General features: G+C 43.1%; 2 protein-coding genes across 3 annotated transcripts in view; one reads left to right on the forward strand and one right to left on the reverse strand.

Moving 5' to 3' along the window:
• Positions 1-817: 817 nt before the first annotated feature.
• On the reverse strand, positions 818-6867 carry LOC112562387. The gene has a single exon (XM_025235631.1). It carries the CDS (start codon positions 5913-5915, stop codon positions 4317-4319), a length of 1599 nt encoding a protein of 532 aa, XP_025091416.1. The 5' UTR covers positions 5916-6867; the 3' UTR covers positions 818-4316.
• A 5756-nt stretch (positions 6868-12623) lies between these two features.
• The window catches only part of LOC112561570 (protein retinal degeneration B-like), a 48482-nt gene continuing 36413 nt past the window's right edge, over positions 12624-24692 (forward strand). For both annotated transcript variants that reach the window (XM_025234132.1, XM_025234133.1), the window contains exon 1: positions 12624-12779. The gene's annotated coding sequence lies outside the window, so the exon portion shown is untranslated. The remainder of the gene's footprint in view (positions 12780-24692) is intronic.

Genomic DNA, 24692 nt, shown 5'->3' on the forward strand with positions numbered 1-24692 from the left:
TTGTTTTCTCTATCTTATCAGTTGTTAGAACTCAGGTGTTATCAGCTTGTGAAATGCTTGATATTTAGGTGTGTATATGGGTAGGGGCAGGATGACAGTGCGCTGTTTTTAAGAATTTCGTATGTGTATTTTGTTTATAGAAATTATTTATGGCCAGCATACGAAGAAGTGAAGGAGCCAAAAATGTAAGACACATAAAACGAAAATCGGTTAATGACAGAAACAAATAAGATGTAGAGCTGCTCCTTCAGGCACATAAGGCGAGGTGGGCAGTAAACTCTCACCGCATCAATTTAAACAAAACCCCAGCTAACCCCCAGCTAACCCCCAGGATACCATCTGACGAGGGGAGACAATTTTAGCCCCCACCCCCATAAGTTGTGTCTTCAGCCCCCAGAGAAAGCTAACCCCGCGATAAAGGTTGTCTTACCTCACTGAAGAACTTTTTTCTGCGTTTTATTATTTAATTGGAGTTTTATTTATTGGTTTTAAATGCGTAGATCTTTTAAAAGATAAGTATAAACATCATCTGTCTCCTTTGTACCAACAAGGAAAGGATGACATCGACACATTTTATGTGAAAAATTGCGAAAAGAAAAGATAAACACGCTTTCGTTGGCCCTATACCGGACTCTTTCCAATCTATGAAAGCAAGTTTGTGTTTCTGTCTCCTGGTTGTGAATGACCGGGGTACAGTCACCCACACCATGAACATGAGACTACACCCTTGCCCTCCTGCCCCAACCCTTCCCCCGTCTCTCTCTCTCCTTCCCTGCCCGTCCATGTGGTAAGCTTTAAAACAGAAATAAACTTGTGATTTGCATGAGAGATTTTATTCTGTCCATCTGCTGTTTCCTTTTACACAATAAAATATTGTTGCCTTTAGTTCCTGATGTTCTTTGCTTCCTGCAAACATTGCTTTGTTATTTCACCACACACACATACACAGGAACACACACACACATACACAGGAACACACACACACATACACAGGAACACACACACACATACACAGGAACACACACACACATACACAGGAACATACACACACATACACAGGAACATACACACTCACTCTCTCACACACACAGAGGAACACACTCTCTCACACACACACATACAGGACTGGTACAGCATTAGAAGATTAGACAGGTGAAATGCATTCAAAATGCAAGATTGGCTTTGATATTTTATTACAGGTGTGCAACAATGTATGTATAACAATGTATGTGTAACAATCTTGCTTACGTGCTGGATGTGTTCACAAATGTGTATGTGAGTGTGTGTGCATCTGTAAAAGTTAAAAAAGAAAGATGTGTGTGTATGTGAATACAGGTGAGTCCACCCGAAAACAATATTACATTACTGGGAAAGGAAGGAGGGCATGTTGTAGTAACATATCTTACACAAGAATCCAGAACACCATGACAAAATAGAGAAGACTCCTTTCGTCCCACACACAAGGATGAACAAGAAGGAAAAGCTTAGTCTGGCAGGTGATAAGTAACACTTAACGATACCCGAGACACACCACCCAGACAGTGGTTCGCACAGAACTAATCTCGAGGGCGTGTCTGGTAATCCAAGTGTTTAGGTTCAAACCTGTTCTTAGCGAATCGGCTGTTTTTTTTTACCACTTTCCCTTTATGAAAACACTAAATATTTCAGACTCAACAACACGAAAGGTTTTCTATAAAACTATTTTATTAGGGTCTTGGCACTCGTTTATTTCCTTTCTTTTCATCTTTCTATAAAAAGCATCAGTCAGGTGTTTGACCCACTGACGTCAATGGTGAATACTACAGGTGACAGGTGTCTCACACCTACCTGTACAGATCCCTGCTGACACGCATAGTTAACATAAGCAATAAAACAGAATCTGATGTGGTTCTAATTTTGTTTTCATTTCATACAAAATTGAATTTCATTGGTAACAACTAACTCCATGAATTTACAACAAAACTGACATTTGATGTCATGGAAGCAAACTGTAGAATACATTTCTGAAGATATGTTAGTTCATGGCACTTAAAATAGGTCTGTTGAGAAGGAAATGATTATTTAAGAAAGTTTACAGCAAGAACAGGTGAACAGGTTGTTGCATAGACTCAGTGGCATGCCATGAATGAGTAAAGAAAGAATACAAAACCCAGGTGAGTAAAGGCAGGTACTTTGTCAGTTAACACCATCCTCTACCTATCATCTTTCTCTTTCTTTATTGTCTAATAAATGTCAGGAGCAAAAGTTATTCCACACCACAAGGGTGTAACTACCAAGTAACCAGCAGCAGATTTTTTAAAATAATTTTCACAGGATTTCTGCTGTATGGAGTATTAACCACACCTATCAATACCTCTCACCTGCATTTTGGACAGAATATTTTAACTACACCAGCATTTATTATCAGACCGTCTTCTAAATTTCATCACAGGTACAGTCTTTTGTCTTTGATGGAGAATGAGAGTCAGGTGGTATTTGCGATTTCATTCATTGTCAGAAGGCAAACGGAAATGTTACTGTACACCTGAGGCTTGTGTAAATCTACCTCCAACAGGTAAAACAGCCTTTCAACTTTTTGTCTACACTGTTACACGAGATTCAAAACATGTCGAAGGCTAGAAACCTCGTGATCTGTATAATGAAAGTTATTTGCATTTCTTTCAAATCTTGTATTACCATCTAATCCTCATTCCAAAGTTGAGAAACTCTTCTTTGTCCTGTAGCGAAGAAATCCAAACGCTTTCATTCAAACCGTTGAAAAGTTTGAAACTTAAGGAGCCTTTGACAGTCAAAAGTTCGTGCCATCCGAGAAATCCACACCTGTGGCAAAAATCCAGGTATCTTGGCTGAACCTGAATCCGATCCCTCCTTTCTTGTAACCCACACACGTGTCGTATCTCACCCTCGGCTTGCCACCCAACCGCCAAGGTGTACAAAATACACTTACACATCCACCCTCAGTTACATGCTGAAACAGGTTTTGTCAAGACTTTGGTCAGTTCTGGGTGGGATGAGTTTGTGGACACATTCACGTGATCTGGCAATGTTTGTAAACCTGGAAATTGTGTGTTCCATCTTGTGTCCTTGTTCCATGCCTCGTGCTATAAATATCTTTGTTTTCACAAACATTGATGAAACAATTTGCCTCTCCCACTCTTAGATGGATTTCTTTTTTTAAAACAAGGTCTATACCTTTCTTATGCAAAAAAAAGTGAATGTTTGGGTCTCCCTTCGTGACAGATAAAGCAGGAAGCATGCATAAAGCACACACCCGGCTGTCACACCCCAGGCGAGATTACATGCTGATATGAGGAGGACACTCCATTACGACTCCACCACCACCACCATCACCACCACCACGACCACCCGGCATGGCTGTGCAGGTGACGTCATACAGTCTCAACGGCGCACAGCATGGAGGAGGAGGGGAGCAGGCAAACCCAAGATATTTCCTGGAAAGTACTCCCCTCGTCCCTGCCTTGACAGCGCCCTCCGACAGTTTTCACTTTGGCGAGAGCAGAACTGAAGTGTTGTGGTCCTTGTTAGTATTCCTGGCAACAGGTGTGATTTGTTGTTGGTGGTGATGGTGGTGGCGGTGGTGGTGGTGGTGGTGATGGTGGCGGCGGCGGCGGTGGTGGTGGTGGTGATGGTGGCGGCGGCGGCGGTGGTGGTGGTAGTGGTGGTGGTGGTGAGACACATTCCACCTTCTTGTTCAACACTGGTAGTGTAGGTATTGTCTTCTTTAAGTCTACAGTCCCGCAGTTTATGGCACTCGACCTCCTCGGATGACTTGTCAGTTCGACCTCAGCCACCCAAGCGAAACATGGGTGTTGGTGTAGGGTTGCTTACCTAAAGATATACACATTTTCCCTCAGCTCGAATGAAACCTATGCAAATGCTCCCCACAGGGCGCAGCGCTCCCCCACAAAAATGAAAACCAAGATTTAACATTGCAAATAACATTTCTAAAGCTAATTTTATCAGCATCCAACTCCTGTCTTGTGTAGTGTCCCTCGTTATTTCTCGAGATAAGACTTTCTCAACACCTTAGAGCCGGCTCCTTGTTCGAGGGTTTATTTTTAGTGATCAGTGATCTACGATCTTTTCCTGGCAACACCGTATACTTCAGCCCTCTTCACGCCAACGAAGATCATGTAAATCATTCCTTAGCAACGAAGGAATGACTGGCCTCACGTTTTTTTCTGTCCTCTCTGAAAGACAGGAAGAAGGAGTCCAGCAAAGACCAAGTCCATGTCCAGGGAGTTATTTCCACAAGAACTACTTTGTGTGAGAGTGAGAGAGACAAAGATAATTAATTACTTGAGAGGAGCTTTGCCTCGCCTGTCGCCGTTTTGCTCCGATGAGGACAAGTGTCGCCGGCTGTTGACCTGTCCACTGCTCCCGTGCAGGGACTGACCCCGTCTCGGGGGGTAGAACTCCTCGTCCCTCCTCGAGCCGCTGAGCTGCATCTCGCTGTGCAGCAGACCAGCGGGCATGCTGCGCGTCAGCATGCTGGCGTCCATCCCAGTGCTGTTGGCGCGCAGCAGCGGAGGATGTGCCTTGGGTCGCATAGGTACCACTTCGTTAGGGATGTTACCGTCGTAGTAGTCTGAGGGAGGCAAGAATGCGTCTTGGCTGCTGCTGCTGGTATACGACTCTCGCCCTCTGACCCCTGCTGACCCCGGTGGGTCAGCACCACCACGGTAGACGATAATGTTGTCTGCTCCACCACCGCTGCCGTCGGAGTGCTGGCTGGTTCGCGAGCTGTGCGTGCTCAACACGGAGGAGGCAGAGGACTGTCGCGCGTGCACCACGGGGGGATCGGAAAAGCGGGAGTTGCCGCTGCGAATGCTCGTGCGAGGACTAAGAGGGGTTGGGCGAGGGGGGTAGACGAAGCTGGCTTCCGCTGGCTGAGAAGAGGAGGAGGATGCGGGTGGGGAGGACACGGAGGTCACACCTGTGGGTGTCTGTTGGGCGAACGGGGTAGTGCTGTCACTGACATCGCTGGAAGGGGAGGGTAGATCCACCCCGCTCTCGCCACCGGAACCGCTGCGGGCCGAGCGCCGCTGCTGAGATGGGGAGCCGGCGGGAGCCACCAGCGCCGCTTCCCCTACGATGTGGAGGTTCATGCATCGCCGCTCGTTGATGTCCTTCAGGTTGCCTCGCGCGCGGCTGATGGTGTCGTAATCCTTAGGGGGGAGTAGGAGGGGCCTGTCGTGCACACGGAGCCGATGCTTCAGCTCCTCCGCCACGCTGTCGAAGGGCCGCACCTCGTTCAGGCTTTGCAAGTCAGCCTCCACCTCGTCGCTTCCGGAAGTGCGGGTCTCGTCCTCGGCACTGGACACCGACCCCGTGGCCGAGTCCGGAGCGGGGTCAAAGTCCAGGCGCGGGTCGTCGATCTCACCACGCTCGGCCAGACCCAGCTCCACCTCGTCGATGCGGCGGGCGTTGTCGGCGACGATGAGACTGACGAGCTCGACAAAAGTAGCGGCGGTGGCCGGCTCGTCGAAGCGGTACACGTGCACGTGCACAGAGCAGTTGGTTCGCGGCATGTACCCGAGATAGATGCAGGCCACCACGTCGTCCAGCCCTCCGCCCACCCGCGACTCCCGACGCGCCTGCACAACGTAGGTGACGTCCCTTGCCGGGATGGTGGGGAACTTGATCTTCTGGATGCTTCTCTTCTTCTTCTCCTCCAGTTCCTGAGTGATCCGCAGTTCTTTCCGTGTCACCTGGATGGTGAACTTGGGTGGCCGTTCCACCCGTTTCTGCCGCCGCCGCAGCTCTCGGATGATGGGGTCGGTGTACCGTTGGCCCCGCACCCCCCGACATTCCATCCACCCGAGAAACTCCACGTAGAACTGCGATTTTTTGCTCAGAAGGTCTTTGTCCTTGTTGCTGCTGAAGAAAGACATTTTTTCGGCGCAGCTCTTCCCAAGAAAAGCGAAACCGGTTCACGAGAAAAAATACAGTTTCGATTTAAAGAACCAGCTACAAGCTTTACGTCCGTTAAACTGTCAAACACTGGAGATGTTTTCAATCAGAACAAAAGTTAGCTTCCTTACTCACGGACAGAAATTTCTTTTCGTTGGTCGACACATAAACATCGGCTGTCCACGTGCTTGGCGAACAATCACGACACAAAGCTGCACAGTTCCGCCTGAATGATTTCATGACACATTTCCAAGATCTGTGCCAACGACTTTTGCACAGCTTGAATTTATTGTAGCTGGGAAATGCTTCGTATGTCACATAGTTTCTACCTTCGCAGATCTTCGTGAAGTTCACACAAATTTTCTAAAATATTTCTCACCGCTTGAGCTTGAACGTTGACAGCTTCACTTGGCACACAGGTGGGATGGGGGAGGGGAGTCCACTCACTGCCGTGCGGCACCGAAATGTTGCAGGTGAATGTGGTCGACAACACACCGACACACCAGGCTAAGTAAGGTCCTCACAACCGGTCGCAAGCAGCTACGACAGCTCCGCGCCGCTCCTTGCCCCCCGAACAGGTGGAACAGGTAAACTGCTTGACTATCACCGGAGGGGTGACAACCACAACGACAACCGTACACCCGCGGTCGCTGCGGCGTTAGCGATGTGTATCATGCGGCTGCCGTGTCTCTTTATGACCGCAGCCCGGGACAACAGCTTCGATTGTAAAGCAGCAGTTGGCGACGGGAGTGGGTGAGGTATGTCGGTGGTGGTGGCGGCGGTGATGGTGGTCGGGGGGAGAGTCACTCTATACTGACTGCATGCCGTGCTGGCCTGACTCGATGCGACCGCGGGGGCTCTGTGTCGCACCGTGGTGGCTTGCCTGTCGATATGATAATAAGAACAGCGCTCGGCCCCAGCGCAGGGTAGTCCTGTAAATCCTGTCCTGACCCATGCCTGAGCAGCCATGCGTTTGGGTCTGGGCCTGCCAAGTCGACTCTATGTTTGGGGGGGGGGGGGAAGGCAAACAGAGACTGGATAGTGCAGGCCTGGAAATGGGAGGAGAGAAACACTTATAGTTTACGATCGTGTTGGTATGAGGTGTGGCAGATTTGTTACAGATACAAGAATAATGACATTACACTCCAAATGCACATTACACTGACACTCAGAAATAACTCTTGACACAAGAATGTGTCTCCTGCACAGGATGACAAAATAGTCTTATTGTTTTATTTACTTTCAACAATAGAATGACTACTCTCGTTTTTGACCAACATTATAATATAACTTATAAGTGTATGGTTACTTGAGGACTTTACAATCAAGAGTGAGAACATGGCCGTGCACTGAGTTCATGAAGGACTGGTCCTCTTTCCTTTTCTCCTCCATCCCTTGCACCCTGTAGTCTCTACAAAGCAAAATGGTGAGATATTTTATTTTTCTTTCATCTTCGGTCACAATTTAAAGGTCTAGTGGGGTTGCACAATTGGTTTTGGCTAATGATTGTGTAAAGCTTGGTGCAAGATACTATTTCCCAAATCTGAGTGAATACTCATCTAATTCCGTTCTCGAGATACACATCTACAAACAACGGAAACTTATCCATGTAATATCCTGGAGTATATGCTCTTGACCTTTTCTCTGTGTGTGGTCTATGATACATGGAAGGCCTGGAAGGAGAAGGGGTTTTCACCCAGATTTGGGGAAATATTATCTTGCTCTGAACTGTACACAATGATGAGAAAAAAAGTTTCGTCCCACGAGACCGTTAATGTGTAAAACAAAGCCAAGTGCACAGATGGTGTGAAGCATGTCTCACTGATCGGCCCTTGAACATAGACACACCTATACTGCCTTCGTCTTTCTGTCCGCGCTGGTTGTTTGTCTAGAAGAGTTTAGTATTCCTTCACAACACAAAGCAAACGATGGTCCGGGAGATAATATTTCCTACATGGCGAAAGCACGAGAGGTGCTACACTAACCGTTGATTAGTTGACTACAGACAGTATTGTACAGGTGGCGCAAACATACGGGTAACTTCTTCGGTTAGTAGGTGATGAACTGGATTCACCTACTCAAACTATTCAAGCAGCGGGTGATGAACTCATGGAACTACTGAATGAAAGTTTGTCCTGATCGTGTGCTTGGTATTGTTTGTTGCTGTGGCCGCTATCTTCCCTCCCTGTCCCTTTCTCTTGCTCGGGGCTGTTGTTGTTTTCCTCCCCATAAATGTCTTGTCCTGTGTCAGAAGATCAACCCCAGCGATAAGTCGACCCGATGTTCTTTATTTTGCGTTTGTATGACATCTTAAGTAGTCTGCAGCGCCATCTAACCCTCACAGGATGAAGAAGGATAAAGGAAATAATAATGAAGGCGATGGTAATTTTTCAGGGTTTATCTTTCCCTTTGTGCGGACAATAACGACGATCGCAGATATCAAAGGACAGCAAATTTTTTTTAAAAAAGTGACTGAATAGAAGTCGGCTACTGACAATGCGCAAAAAGAGAAAGAAAGAAAAAGAAGAATGAATGGGTGTGACGTGTGGGACTTGTAAAGGGGAGACAAAGGCCGAGAATGGAGGGCATGGCGGTGTGGAGGAGTACCTGACCTTGGCGCGCGCCATTGTCACAGGGTGAGCCGTGTACACACCCGGGTAAGGGCCGAGCTTAAAAACTATGTTGCACAGTTTTAAGGAATGTGAATAATGGGCCGTAAAGGACATTCCTTAGTGTCACGGGTTCGGGGTGGGTGTGTGTCGGGTGGCTCATACATTCCACTACGCAGTTGCAGAAGGTCGCTTGTCCGAACGGAAAGACGCGACCCCACTTCACCCCACCTCACCCACTTCATGTGTCAGTGAAGGTTGTAAAATGAGACAGAGACCACATTAGGAGGAAGCAGCCTCGATTGTAAGTGTGAGAGGTCTGCTCATGTCCTCTCCCTCCCTTGCCCAACATTTATTAAAGTATATCATGTACGATGTACCCAAGCTGCGGATTGGAGGTACTCTCACTGCGTCATACGGGTCTCGAACCGGCTAGTGTCCCTCACCATCGGGTTAGGATACCATTACTCTCTCCCCTCGGCCATCATTTTGAATGAACGAGAGGCAAAAGGAGGAAGCTCCCCCTGCCACAGTTTATGTGTTGCTCAACCACTTTAAATCCTTCCCATTAAGACTGCTACGAGGAAGGGCGAGGGCTGGGGTGCATTGCATTTATCTCGTTTAGTATCAGAGCAATTTATGAAAATAAGCATATATCTACCCTCAACGAGAAGCCTTTGAGCGGGAGACGAAGAAAAAACACGAAGAATGCACTGTGACCTGTGACACATCGTCACACGAAGGATCAAAGGTCGACCTTTGGGTATATGTCAGTCCTTCATTGCTTCAGTGATTCGTGCGGGTGAATGCGTGTCGATCTTTTGATTCCATGAAGTACATTCACCCTCGTGTATAGGTTTTGTTTTTCAAAAAGGTTGCTTTTATAACACGTACAGCAGGTCGCTTTTTTTTCAAGCACACTTGTACCAACTGTCACCCGTGGAGCTGCCAACAGCAATAAATATTGTTACGCACGAATGCGCGATGCATTGCACATCAAAGCTGCTCTTCAACAAGAAAATGTGCGAGAATATATACTTAATGACTCTTGATGTGAAGAATTTGTTTTGTAGTTAACGGTGGAAAATATTTCCCTCCAAATCTGAGTTCAGAATTCCGTGCTGGAGACACATGCCTACAAACAGGACGATGAACAAAAAGAGGTCAAAATCGTGATGTGACACTTATTTACATAAACGCTTAAATAACATTATATTTATATTATGGTCCCAGTTCTCCCACTGGCGGAGGCCTTCACAACCGAAATGTAACAATCGTGACATCTGTGTCGTGGACCTCTTCCTGTGCTTGCTGATGATGGTAGGCTTGTAGCTCCGCGAGGAAGGGGATAGTCATCCAGGTCTGGATTTACCCCGAGCTTTGCCTTATCGATAGAAACAAATGTATACCCCACTACTCCTTTAACACCTTTCATGCTGAGGTGAAAAGTTGACAGTCAACTCAGCCAGCGTGTCCTTGTGTATATAGTATTACAAACAGGAGCATAGACCTCACTCAGAGACACGTACGGAGGCATAAGCTAGTGTACAGATAAACATACGCGCACACAAACACACAGATTTTCTCTCACACATTCTCTGTCTGTCTCTCACACATTCTGTCTCTCTCTCACACACACAGCTGTCACTGTTGTAGGTAAGAGAGGCACTGATATAAGACTGAGGCCATACAGCAGCCACAGACTTCCATGTAGGGAGAGGTATGCAGACTATCCGCCACCTTCGCTCCAGTGAAACCTGAGGCTAACACCATGACACATGACACCCCCTCCACACACCTTCCATACTTACCTGGACTAGCGACTATATATACTTGCCTGTCAGGACAGCGACCTCCCTTTGCTCCTTCTTTCCCGCTGTGTGAGAGAGAGAAAGACAAAAAATATCTAACAACCTCACTGTCATAGTAAATACCTCTCCAAAAAGTCTCACCGATAAATTATCCACAACTCTGAGAGATACAAAATTTAAGGATGTTTATTCGTTCATGCCTGAAATGCAATACCCAAAATAGTCATATCCCACGTGTCCTGCTGACCTAGTATCAAGTACAGAAAGTCCACGAAGGGTTAAAAGCTTACGTGAATAAAGGAACACCTGGGGAGATTGTTGTAGGCTTTATGGAGATTGCAACCCAGCATGAATATGAGTTTTCTCTGTTGCACCCCACAACACTACTACAGACCTTTCTGTCCCACCTAACCTCATTTACAAATTATTATGCTCAAAGTTTTATTTGCATGTCTGGCATTTTTCGTGAATTATGTAAGCTTACATGGAACATGACATTTACTTCAGGTGTTGCACTGTGAACACTTGGTAATGTTTCAATTTCGCGGGAAGTATAGTACCCGGCTCAATCTGATGTTTTGTTCAGTTCTGGGAACTATACACCCGCCTGGATTCTGTATGCATGCATGGCTTCAGTCGAATGTTCATCTCGTCTGAAGGAATGAAACTTGCGACATTATAATAACTCTTTGAAACTAGAACGCTTGAGATAAACGATTTCGCCAGAGAGGGTAGATATAAGAGGGTAGATATATCTACCCTCGCTGACTTCACTCAAAGGTGGTGAGCGGCATACTGGCCACACAAAATCTCATCGTAAAATGACAGAGAATCATGCCTGTGTCTTTATTGCCCTATAACCTCCACAAAGTACCGTGATGTTGCCCTCGTATTTTCTAACCGAAAAAAAATATATATTGGTAAGCTCGCTTTAGTTTCATGAGTTTCGTGTGCCCCTGCGTCCTCTCGAATTTTATTGTCGCTGTGCGAGACGAGAAATTAACCTGCTACACCTTTAGACTTCTATAAGTCTCTGATTACACCTGTGCGAAGACGATAGAAAGGACAATGACTTACGACACGCATGCGCGACATTACGCTTTGCATCGTCGTTTCCGGTTTTTGCTTACCACCGTGCGTTCCACAGCTACAGTTATTGTTATTTTGTTTGCTTTGTTAGAGGGAAAAAATGTGAGCTGTTCTGTGCAATAAAGACCTACACAGGGCAAAAGATTCCCTAACGAATCAGGTTATTCATTATCTTTTATATTTTTCTGGTCATAAACTCCCCTAGAAAATTTTTGCTTGTAAAATAATCAATACAATATCGAAACTATAGTTTTCACTATATGGCAATCGGCAAAGCAGAAAACCTACATTTTGACGGAGCTGTAGACGTGACCATTTTAATTGTTTCGAATGACAGATCATCGACAGTGGTCTTTGCCAAAGTTTCTTAGTGAGAAGTGAATCTAAATCACACAAAAAAATGCAATAAAAGTCCCAACTGTAGTATGATATGTTTAACCCGTGTGTTATAAAGTTTAAAGAAAACATCGACTTTCGCACCCCGAAGATCCCATATATATTGCTTCCTTAGCTACGAACATTTCCCTTACTCGATCAAGTACGTATCACATCCCTTTTCTAAAGACCATATTTAAACATATTTCAAATGCAGTAAGCAATAGGAATGTCTGCTCATGGTCTTTAATTCATTCAGATTCGATTCTCCTGCTCTTCTGATAGCAATACCCTGAAACACATTTCTTCAAAATCCTGCCTGATAGTTTATTCTGTTTATCCTGATAGTTTATTCTGATAGAACGAAAAAGGCTTACAAAACTTTTCCCCATCGCCTCTATTCTGCTTGGTAAGACAATAATATTCTCATGTTGGGTTATCAATTCAGGGGAGGCTAGCGATAATGGTGAGCGATTACAGTCCCTTGAATGGTATTCTTGTTGATCTCATCGTCTTAGTCAACGCGTCTAATTTTTTTAATCAAAGATACGTATTTAATGATAGCATTATTTCGGTCTTAACAGATAGCGTAGCGTGGGTCTTGAACGGCTTGTAGTTTGTTGTTCAAACTAAACGTGCCGATTAATCCAAGGTAACTTACTCTGAAGCCAGCGTGTTATTCCGAACCGCGCGCGTGCTTGCTTCCCCTGATGGCTTCTCAACCTTGTCACCCGAGCTTTTATTTTTTAATATGCATAACATAAATTCAGGGAATATAGTGTTATCAAACTATTTTCGAATAAATTGTCAAATATAATATTTTAGAAGTAAATGAGACGCTGCTGAATAAGGATTAACATTATTTTTAATGTCTGGTGGGATTGTTTGACGTCACTACAGCAAGGGCTGTTTGCAGTGGCATCGTTGGAGAAGTGTTCTATCTGCGAGACAACAAATAAAGGTATGCTAATTCACTCTTTTGAATGTCTGGCTATATTTACGCATTGTATAATGGAATCGTTGTTTAGATTTACTGCAGGTTCTCAGATGATGCGGGGATTATCAGTGAGTTCGGGAAAAGAGTGTTTTTTCATGCCACAGAAATGTAAACAGTGAGTGCCTGGCCGTACTTGCCGAGCTCAGTACTAGTGGCACAGTCTCCTTTACTACATCTTCGTTTTATATGGTTGTGATCATTAGCTACATCGTGCATATGTCGCACATACAAGCGAGACGTTGGAAGGGGACAGTTTGTGTATTCCGTACAAAAGATAAAGCGAAGTATGAAGGGCATATGTTGACTGTCGCAGAGCAAACATGCGTTTCAGGTGTTCGCGGATGCAAGACGTCGATCAAAGAGACATAATATCGATCGATGCCTATTGAAGCAAACAATGGAAAATGGAAACATTTCTGGGTTGGCATTCTCGCAATGCCTTAAGCAGACATTAATAATGCTTATATAACTTTTATGAAGTCAATATTAAAATAATAGAAAAAAATCTGTAATTATAAATTCAGCTTTACTATATCTAGCAGTTGTTTTCTGTTTATTAGCTGTCGCTAGTCTTGACCTATTTTTTGCCTACCAGGCACCAAGAATGTATCAGTTTTTATGGAGACATATTTCCAGATGAGTCAATTGAGTTACTTCAAAGCTGATGCCAGTTTTTAACAGTTTACCAGGAATCACTTTTGCTTCTGTACCATGAAAAATCTTTCAAGTGTCATCCTTTATCTACCTTGAAAAATGCATTTTAACACCAATGCATGCACACACACACACAGATATGAACACACAATTATCATAAGATAAAACAGCCTGCTGCCTTAAGAAAAACGTGAACCCTCAGCTGTTAATTCTATGCCTAATATCTACAGAATGTGAAAGAAATGCAGCTATTGCAGAGATAGATGACATCACATCTCTTTAATGGAGTGGGGAGTTATTGAAAATCTTGCAAGAGCTATTTTAGGAAGCAGCAAAGCTACCATTGGCATGATAAACAAAAATGCATAATGAATAAAAATGCCTACTGCCTTAGGCTATAGAATTGATAATTTTAAAGACTGATTTTTATCTTTAGGTAAAAGACATTTTATAGGTTTAATGATTACAAAATTTTAGATTTTAGACATTTAATTATTTTATTTTGTTCATTCTGAAGCAGAACTAAATAGAAATCTAAAGGGAAGAGCAATATGAAGTAGAAATAAAAGTAAGCATTCTTTATCTGACACTTGAATTGTTTTCTCCATGGTGGGTTGTGTAAGTTCTATCCTCAGCTTTTACAGTTTTATCTTTTGAGCTATTGTTGCTTTTCTTATAATGAAATGTCATCTTTGCATTCTTTATCACTAAAGAAGTGTTGGTTGTCAGAAAAAATACTTTTTGTTGGATCCTCATGATAGATTTCAGATAACTATGCCCATAGTTCTTTTAACAGAATTGCTTCCGTAGAAGAGGAAGCTTAAGTACAGTGTAAGAGAAATTTCTGTAATAATAAGAAGAAGGAAACTTTTATGGAACACTTCCCTGCCCTTGAAGATGAGCTCAGTTCACTTTATAAAAAGACAGCCACAATCCATAACAAAAAGAAACATATTTCAAAAAAGCTTTTTTCACAGCTTTAGAATTAGTGCTGTAGACCATGACTGGGCAGCAGAATGTTTGGAGTTCAAAATTGATGTAGGCTAATGACCAGAGAATTTTTTTTTTATATATGCCCAACAGCTAATGACTGATTTCTCACTGAGTGTAAAGGGTAAAAAGTGATCTGTTAAACATTGTACAGGAGCACCCTTGTTGGCATACCCTTGCTGCTGCTGCCTCTAATCAGGCATCCCCCAATGACAGGTAGGGCTGGCCTCACAGGTTAGCCAATTTTCCTGTGTCCCGCTGGTGCCGGTTAAGGGAGTGGTGGTCATGATGATGACAATAAAGGCCAGTGGAAGAGTACAGTGACCGAGACATGGTGAAACACTCAATTTTCACCACCTAAATATTACTACCAGGCTATTGAACCTTCATTTTTACAGCTAATTGTCCCAAATTTATTGATGTCGAATGTCATGGCTCATCATCCTGTATTTATTAATGTGGAATATCTGAACTCCTTTGGTGCAGCTTCTGAGGGTGAAGGAATCTTGTTGCAAGTGTAAAGCTTGTTAGCGCAGCATGCACAAGTCAATCTTGATAGCTCAAGACTTTTTGTCCCAAACGTATTCCCAGCAAAAGTTCATAGGCTTCATCTCAGCTGTATGTGAGCTGAAATAAGTCCCACAAGGTAAAGCCCCTGGCAGATTTTGTTAGTGGAGGTCACATGGGCCCAACATAGCTGCTCTATACCTGCCCATCAAATTACATTACAACCCTTTTACCACACTCACTTGCACACCAACGCACCACTTCATTATCACCAGCATGTGGGCTGCCTACCAGACACCACTTTCTATCCCATAAAAAAATCCCACCCTTCACATTCAGGCGAACATTCACACCAAGATATCACTTCATGAGCACGATTTCATTATGCTGAGAAGGTCAATTTTAGTTTAGTCCCTTATCCTAGGTGATCGTATAGAGTGATATAAGGGCAGAAGACAATAAAGATGTCCATTGAAGTGCAGCTAGGAGCAGTAGGGGTGAGGTATGTAGAAGGATCCACTCTGTATTTGGACAAGCCTGCCCCCAATTTTTCTGCTGGTTGCCCCCACCTTTGCTTTCCCTAATCATGCCTTGCATTCTGAAAGTAATTGGAATAATAATGTGAACTGGAAGATAAAAACAAATGTGTATTTGTAACTAAGGGTATACACAAGCTGGCAAGCTCCCAGAATGTAAGTTTTGAAATTGAAAGTGCTCGTTACCTGTTGAGTGGTATTCATGATATATAGAATACTATATTAAATAACCATATGAAAAGTATCACAGAAAGTCAGCTTAAAGATGAAAGTGACACTTGTTATGTAAAGGCTAGCAAAATAACTGAATTAAGCAGAAGGCAAAAATAAGCACTTGATATAACTTCCTCAGAGGGCAAAGTATCAGTATGTTAGAAATAAAGATAAGCTCTGGTTTATCTTGGTCATAAAGTAATAAGTTAGCAAGATTGTTAGTTGCAGAATAATAATGTAAACTTGGCACCAGCTGAGTAATATATCAAAGCAGGCGAACATTGTCAAACTTAAAATGTTTAAAAATATTATACTTTTACTCTTGAGGGGTTCTAGAATGTATTTGGAGTTTTTTAAGGAAAGCAAGGGAAACTAAAACTATTGACACTAAAACCATTGATGATCATCATCATGATTTATAAAGTACACATTCTTGCTACAACAATTCATGGTTCACATAAAATGAACACATGCCCAAGCATACCTGCACACACAAACACAGTAAGAGGAGAAAAAAAGTAAGACTTTTTGAATGAAAAGATAGTAGGTTCCAGGCAAATAGAGTGGCAGTTCATTCCATGTAAGAGGACTGGAGACAGAAAAAGAAATCTGGTTTGAGGAATTCGGAACATGAGGGAGTCAGAAGAGGGACAAAGAGAACAAGTTGGAGTGTAGATATGAACTGAGTTGGATAGGTAGGTGCAAGCAGAGCTGCTAGGCACTTATAAGACACAGAGGATGTTAACTATATATTGAAGCCATTTAAAAATGTATGGCATGTGATGGCATTGACAGAGTTAAAAGACAGATTGAGAACATATTCCTTCACTTGCTGGATGTACATCTAATTACAGCCATCCACATATTCTTTCTGTTAATTTAGCTATAATTTGATCTAATGGTGTAGATTGTCAAATTGCATAAGTTTATCGATGTTTTTTATTGCAGAAATAATAAGATGTTTATTAAATCTAGGCTAGCATTTTTAAGACGAAGCAGAATACAGTTAATGTCTGTGTTTAACTTGTATCACTTTAGGAGGAAGATAATTTCTTGTTGAACTCATTCAGTGACAAGTTTAACTTCTGTTTAACCAAGGCATGTGAGTAAAGCGTAGTTACTTAAGATGTGATTTGTGGATCAGAAAAATTAATGGCATCCGATGACAATGACCAAAAATAGAATAGCAGATTGTGGAAATTTTTTTATCTTGCTGTATATGCATCAGTGGCCATCCACATAAAGATATTTTTTTGTCATTGGTAATGCTTCACACATTGTTGGTGCACTAAAGGTTTATAGCAATTATAAGAGGATATTTGATCTAATTAGAGATGTGAGTGTTCCCGCACGCATGTGTGCAGTGTTTATGAAGGTCCATTTGATACCTACCTTAAAAAGGTGTGTGCTGAAGCACAAGTGTGTGTAGTGATTTTAGCTCAGCTGATGCTGGGGAAAGGTGATATATGAATTCCTATATTATTATGCATCATTTTATGAATACACCAGAAGTGAAGTAGTGCAGAGCATGTGACACTGCATAATCTGTGAATTAAACTTTGTTGCACTATGGTTAGTCCTGTGATATGACTCATTTGCTGTGGCATTTCCCCCCCCACTGCTAGCATCAACAAGAAACATGCCTGATCAAAGCCCTCGTAAATGGTTAGATGTGGAGGCAATGAGGTCAGTCCATATGCGCAGACAGCATGGTGTGTTAATATTCATCATAATGTGCATGTTTGCGCATTTATATATACACAGACAAGCATGCATGTGTGTGTGTCACACACAAATATTGCACAGTTCCAATAGTTTCATTCATCCTTGCGTTTTGTTTCAAGCACATGTTTTATTCATGGTTTGGGCTTTTTTTTTTTTTAAATGACAGAATTTTCAGAGTATATTAGCAGCTTGTCATGGAGACTGCTTAACAACAATTTTCTGTACAACCATTTTGTTCGAAGTGCTCAGAAGGATAGTGATAACATGTTAAAAATAACAAATATACAGAAAGTAGTTTTGAAATGAACTCTAGTGTGTCCCAGTAGTTGGGTGTAGATTTCAGACCACTGTCCCCATTGATCTACACCCTATTCTTTTCCTACTCCCCTTCATGTTACATATCATCAAAATACATTCATCATTACTGAAAATTGTATGACCCTGTGATGAATCACATGTGCATGCACATCTTTTTTTTTCCATGCATAAAAGTGACAATAAATTTCACAGTTAATGCTATGGACAATTTATGTATGAAAAAGATACAGAACCCCTGTGCAGCACAGCCCTGTAGTTTAATTATTGATGCTCAGGCGATGCAGAAAAATAATGATTACTGAATCGATACTTCCTACAGGAGACAGTGCTGATCTTATTTTATTGCGGAGACCTGTTGCTGCTGAAGCAAGGATGCATTAATTGATTTCCGTCCAGGTTTCTGGTAGGGGCTGCCCTTTTTAAAAAAAACTTGGATAAGCCAGAACCATTATAACACAGAAAGTAATGCAATGAAGAATGAATAAGCCATCGTAAATACTGTCCTGGCAGAATATCTTATTTCGAACGCATACAAGATTTTTTTTTCTTTTTTCCTGTTTCAGAAGAGTTGCATAGTGAGGTGGGTTTGGTTACAGTAAAATGAGTTGGAAATTCATTGCATGACAGTCCAGATGGATGTTACAAAAATTCATACTTCATTGCCTTCCAAATAAAACACTAAACAAAATGCTACAGTTATTCTATTGCTGTACTTTCCCTTTATCACCATACACCTCCAGAAAAAAAAAAAGTTTTCAAGTAACATAATTAGATAAATTCCAGGCATTGGTGTTATTCTGTTGGATCTGATTGTTTTTCCTACCGTCCTTCCTATTCTATCCATGTCACCTACTTGTCTAAAGCACTGAGAGCATGCTCCTTCATGAGGGTTACTGTGCTGTATAAATTACACATTTATTATTTACATGTATGTTATGCTGTTACACTTTCCCCGAGAATCAGAACAGAATTTGCGCAGGCATTGGATGTATGCCCTTTACAAGATGGATTCTGTACTCTTGATGGGTGGTGTGGTTCAGGAGCCAGTGCGCAGTATCGTCCATCCTCCATTCCCTTCACCACCCCCATGTCAAACAAGCGGCAGGTTATTTTTTCCTGTCACGCACAGAGCTCTTATCTGGGACATGCCGTTCTTTCCGCCATTTGGTCCAACATCGCCAAGGTAGCGGACAGAGAGTGTGTAGCACCTTTCAGAAGCAGCCATGCGCTTAATCTCTATATCATGCACTACATAATTTAATCCTTGAGTGTTGCCAGCAGTCTGATCAGAATTCGCAGATGTTCAGTGGGTTCTCAGATGGTAAATTGTTAGTTAGTGTTGAAAGGGAAATATCATTTTGGGTTCTGGAAGTCATCTATGTTCATGTTGTGCAGGCTTATTCGTGTTTGTCTTTTATCTGTTAGGTATTGCAGGTTTAACTTTGGAATTCCTAAAGACATTCAACTATTGTAGATTTTAAACATAGTATGATGGACACTTGTACATAGTGATAAATCTGGTGTACCATCATGTTTACATGAAAACGTTAATTTAGGCATTTTGGGAAGTGTTATGTCACTAAACTGAACTATTTTACCCTACAAAATTTATTGTCTTTAAAACAATTTTAGAATTTTTCAAAGTGTTATTACTATTAGGTATTTAATTTATTGTTATATAATGAGTCATAGGAATGAACACATCCACAAAAGAGAGTCAGCAGTACACCACCACCCCTCCCTCCTTTGAGAAAAATGTGGCTAATTTGAGAGCACATGGCTTTGTTAAAGGCCTTCTTAACACAACTGCCATTGTGACTTCAGCAAATTGTTACATGAGGGTTACATGCAAAAATACAGGTAAAAAATTTGTCATGGTCACTGTTAATGAGCTATGCCTGGTTAAATAGCCTTTAAATCAAGACATGCAAAATGTTGACAGCCATGTACAGACTTTGCCCTTCCCTGTATCAGTGCACTTTGTCTAACCCCAAAAATCAATAGCTGTTATTTTCCCCTTGCTCAGTGTATTTATCTCTGGATTCCCTGTAGAGTGTAAGGCTTGGATGGAGATATTCTCTGGAGGAAAATAATAATAACAATAATAATAATGGTTCTGTTAGGGCAGATTTTGATGTAAACATTCTCTGGCAATGCTTAAGCTACAACATTTACTAAATCATCTCATTTCAAAGGCACACGGCTAGCCTCATTGGATAGAAAGTGATTATTAACAGGAACTGACATTTTTTTTCCTTTTCAATACACAAAGTTGCAGCAAGGAGTGTTGTGAAATATTTGACTAGATATATATAGAGAGAAGATGTGAATGTGCATGCACCTGCTCAGTTTATGAAACAGTTAGGCCAATTTCTATATGAATAGGATATGCAAACAGTAATGCAGCTCAATCAACGGAGTGACATCATTAGCATTTTTTTTTAAAGTACAGTGTATTTTGACAAAGTGGAAAGACAGACCTCTTGTAGGTATATACACCATCTTTGTGCACATGCATGCATTCACGTCTCATGTTAGTGCAGCCTTTGCATTCTGTGTTTGAGCTCAAACAAAAGTACAAACAATTCCTAAATATTCTCATAAGAAAACACACCAAACCCATCAAGCATGTTGCATGGTATCTAGACTTCCAACAGTGCTCCAGTTTGTACGACAGACGTGTCAGGTCCCGACCTCCCTCCCCCGCTTATTGCCTTAATTCGCTTTCCTATCTTTCGCGAGAGGGAGGTGGGTTGAAGGAGGGGTGGGGAGAGCGCAGAATCCTAAGGTACCTATAATTATATGGTTTGATGTCGTGTACTTGGGATTTCTGGCTTTAGCCATCTTTTTGTGATCCAGCTGTTGAGGGGATGGGAGTGGATGGGAGAGGGTGGTGCTGGACGGGTCGATCGTGTCTTTACTTGTGCAGCCGATGCCTCGGCTCGCTTGTGGTTTTCCTCCGGGGATCGATTTTCGAAAATGTCACGATATGCTAAGGAGGTGCCGCTGGCATTGTTACGCTGTCTCTTCCCTTCGCTTGCCTCCACCCTCTTACCTACCCTCTCCCCCAGCTCTTTCTACTTCCCTCCCTACCTACCATCCCGAACTGCTGCCTCACCCCTATATATATTATCTTTCGCCATGTCGCGAAGACGTGTAGCATTCAGCAGGAGTGAGAGAGGTTTCGAAACACATGGCTTTCTCTGTCGAGCATATTGTCCAATAGATGTATTTGACTTTGTGTTTGACAAATGTTTTCATGGCGATCCTGGTTATAAAAAAGAGAGAGAGAGAAAGCCATTGTAAAATGCGGCACGAGAAAAAAAAAAAATCGGTCGATTGAGTCGAACAGGGAAGACCTACTCTCTGAGTCATCAGCGCCCATCAAAACCTTCGAGTTCCCATGGCCCATCCCAGCTGTTGTATATGGATGCGATCAGGGTGCTGCCCACCCGCCTACCGCAGTGGGTGTGTGCATGATTCGCTGTGATGTGATGTTCTCATGTGTAAAGTCTTCCGTAAGGGACGACTTCAGAAGACTGTTTGATGTCAGAAGGACGCGGTTGAGGGCAAGCCAACGAGGTCACGTGGACTTCTATTTCCGTAGCAGCATCCTTTATGTCACGTGTTTGCGGTTTGTGCGCTGCATCGAGAACTGCCAGCAGTCACTTGTGGTCACTTCGGACACCCACAGCTGTTGTTATAATTATTCCCGAGTCAAACCACTGGGCAGCTCTTAACTTTAAGTGATCTTTTGTTCGGTATCTGATATCACTTGTTTTTTTCTTTTTACGAAACAAATTCTAAACGGAAACTGCGATTTCCTATTGCGGGTTCAGAAACATTAAAGGGTAAAGCTGTCGAGTACCCCCAACCCTTGGCCGCCTAGCGGAGGATGAAGCAGGTTGTTGTCGCTCATGTCCCACTTACCTATATTCCTCGTACGGCCGCGTAGGGACAAAGGGATCAAGGGATTAAGCTTAAAATAACTGCGTATTTACGTATCCTCTCGCATTTCACTTGAAACTAAGGCGCCATCTACGGGTAGTCCGCCCACAGAAAACACCGCGCGCGCTCACACGCACGCTCGCGAACACACCAACACCTTTGGTGCTATCACGATTGGCAGCGAATGTTACATGCGAACTGATGGAAACTGATGCCATTCGCGAGGGTGAAAACAAGTTACGTACCCGACATGGTGTGTGGGCAGCTCGCATCCTACCTGCCATCAATCCCCTGTGTGTGTGTGGAAGGCTTTTGAGGTCAGAGATCAGTCTGACCTTGTATGATTCACATGTTAGCTGTATACTAGCTTACTTATAGCTGTGCGTAAAAGACATTTAAGGCGTTGCCAGGCAACTAACCCTCTACCTATGTTGTAAACGCTGCTTACAATTAAACACGAGTTCTGTGAGGGAGCAGGGAGGCGAGTACTCGGTTACATGCACCGGCAGGAGGAAGATAATGATGGCAGTAAGTCGCTCGAGTCAGAAATGGCGCTTCGATCGATTTGCCTACGAGTTAAAAAAGAAAATGTTAGTCTAGGTCTCAGAATAGTAAGTACAATATAGATCGCGACCTTCCGACAGGCGCCTGTCCGACGATTTGTACAGACTTACAACGACGATTTTGATCTCTGCTGCGATATCTCCAGCCTTTTGTTTACCCTGCTGTTGGTTGTTGTTTTTTTCCAGGGTGGAATAGATCGAAACTTCTTCTATAGGCTTCTTTTCATTTTGTTATTATTACTGATCTGGTGATAACAGGTGTGGTCGCCACTTGGGTGACCTTCCCAAGGGGTGCGGAACGGGTCGTGCATACACTATTGCTTCAAATCTTCATGCCCACCCAACGACTGATGACAATCAAGGGACATAAAGATATACTAGATGTGGTGTGACCTCGCCTCTTCCTGCTCTCCTTTCCTCTTTCTTTGAAACACACCCCACATCCCCATCCCAAGCAGAGAGAGAGAAAGCACTCACTTCGTGTGCAATGTGCCAAACCGTCACCAGGTCGCCACATCTGCACATTATCGGGCTTCCTTGCCACTTCCCTACACCACACACTGCATTGTTGTGAGAATGTCACGTGACAGACAACATGCAAAGAGGATTTTTTAAAACTGTAACACTCTTTCCACACCCAGTGTAGTTTGCAAGACAGCTCCCAGTTTGTTCTGGGTTGTTTCCGCTCAAAGGTTCGTACTCCAAAACAATCAGCTTCTGAAACAGAGCTCTAGGGCGGTACCAGAAGGCTGCCATGTTTTGATGTCCAGTGACGTCATCCAACGAGCGTTCACTTCCCCCACGTGCTGACCTACAACTGCTGGCATCAAGGCTCTGCAGATTTGAAACACGAGTAAGGAAGAAAGTGGAGAAGACTGGCGATGATATAGAATGTCTTTTTTTGTCAAATGGCACCTCCTGCGTCATGAATTTAGTTTGTTTAGTTTTCCTTCAAGAAAGAGCGGAAAACTTTGCGGCCTACGAGAACCGAACGGTTCGTTTAAAACTCCCAATTCTGAGCAGAAACGACTGAAAACGTCAGCGTCAGTCATTTAAGCCCACCTTGGCATTCCCCCTTGCCTTTTCCTTTAACAGGTCTATGGACCGAGGCCGAAAGTGAAGCTGAACAGTTTCACACACGAAAGTACTTCTCCGACCCAATAAGGACTTGTAGTGGTTCCCAGAGATTGTGTGCGCGTGACAAATGATCGTTTCTGCATTTCATTTTTTTCCTCGCCAATCGGCCTCCGTAGAGGATATATATATATGTCAACGTACTGCATTTTGCAAGTGCATGTGTATCCATGAGTAAACAAACGTTTTTTTCTTCCTCATTGCATCCTTGAGTTTTTTGTGGGTTTTTTTCCAGCCATTCCACTCCCACCCCCTCGTGCTTTCCCACGCACACCCACCCACATACGTAGCGTATGCATGTATGCATGTATGCATGCCACACAGGCATGTCAGAGACTGCATCAGTAACTGGTCTCACCAGTGGCCTTCAGACCTCGCGCACTTCACGGAGGATGGAGAGAAGTAGGTGTGAGCCTTCACTCATTGCAGCTTGTATCATCCTACTGTCTATATATGAATATATATGAAGCAGTATATGAAGCCGGAACATTTTGTCAAGCACGTCTGTATAAAATGTTGCTGTCAAAAATGTTTTGCAGAAAATTTTGTCTTGTTTTCGCCTGCTGTCGAGGCTGAATCTCCCTTAAAACCTTTTAGACCTTCTCTAGTCATAGATGCATTCTGCGGTTACTTTCGAAAGATATCGGAAACACAAACAAGTCTGAATTTGAGAAATAATATAAGAGAATATTCAACAGCAAAATGATTAACCTAATTTACAAACATACATTAAGTCAGGTAAAACCGTAACTTCCCTTTTTAAAGATAAAAGTCTTTTTTTTTTTTACAGTCGCTTCCATAGCCCGCCCTCTGCGCCCTCAACACCAAGCAACACAGACACAAGTCTTTTCCCGGTTGCTGTCTTTCTCCAAGTTCAGCAAAATCAGGTGCACAAGTATGGAGAAACACATAAAAGAAAAAAAACCTATTCAGAAAAATTGATTCCTCTAAACCTAATAATCATTCGTATTTAATTCACTATGTTACTAATTTAATAATCCTAACTGATAATTCAGTCAAAAGCTGACACTCGGAAAGATTCAAAACCAAGACTGACGCAGGTTTTTATGTGAATAATTTACACTCTTTTATTTCACACAGCACCGAGGTAAAGACACAAGCAGTGGCAAAAAGAATTTTTTTTCGCAGTCGTAAGTTTATTTATACTAATGGCGCCTATCAGTGACGCTGCTACATCAAAGAAAACGCGGCCGTCACGAGACGCTCATACCCAGCACTTCCACGTAGATCACGTGCCATCCACCCACCTTTTCCGTTTGCTTTCATCC

The sequence above is a fragment of the Pomacea canaliculata genome, linkage group LG4, assembly GCF_003073045.1.
Source record: "Pomacea canaliculata isolate SZHN2017 linkage group LG4, ASM307304v1, whole genome shotgun sequence".
Lineage (NCBI taxonomy): Eukaryota > Metazoa > Mollusca > Gastropoda > Architaenioglossa > Ampullariidae > Pomacea > Pomacea canaliculata.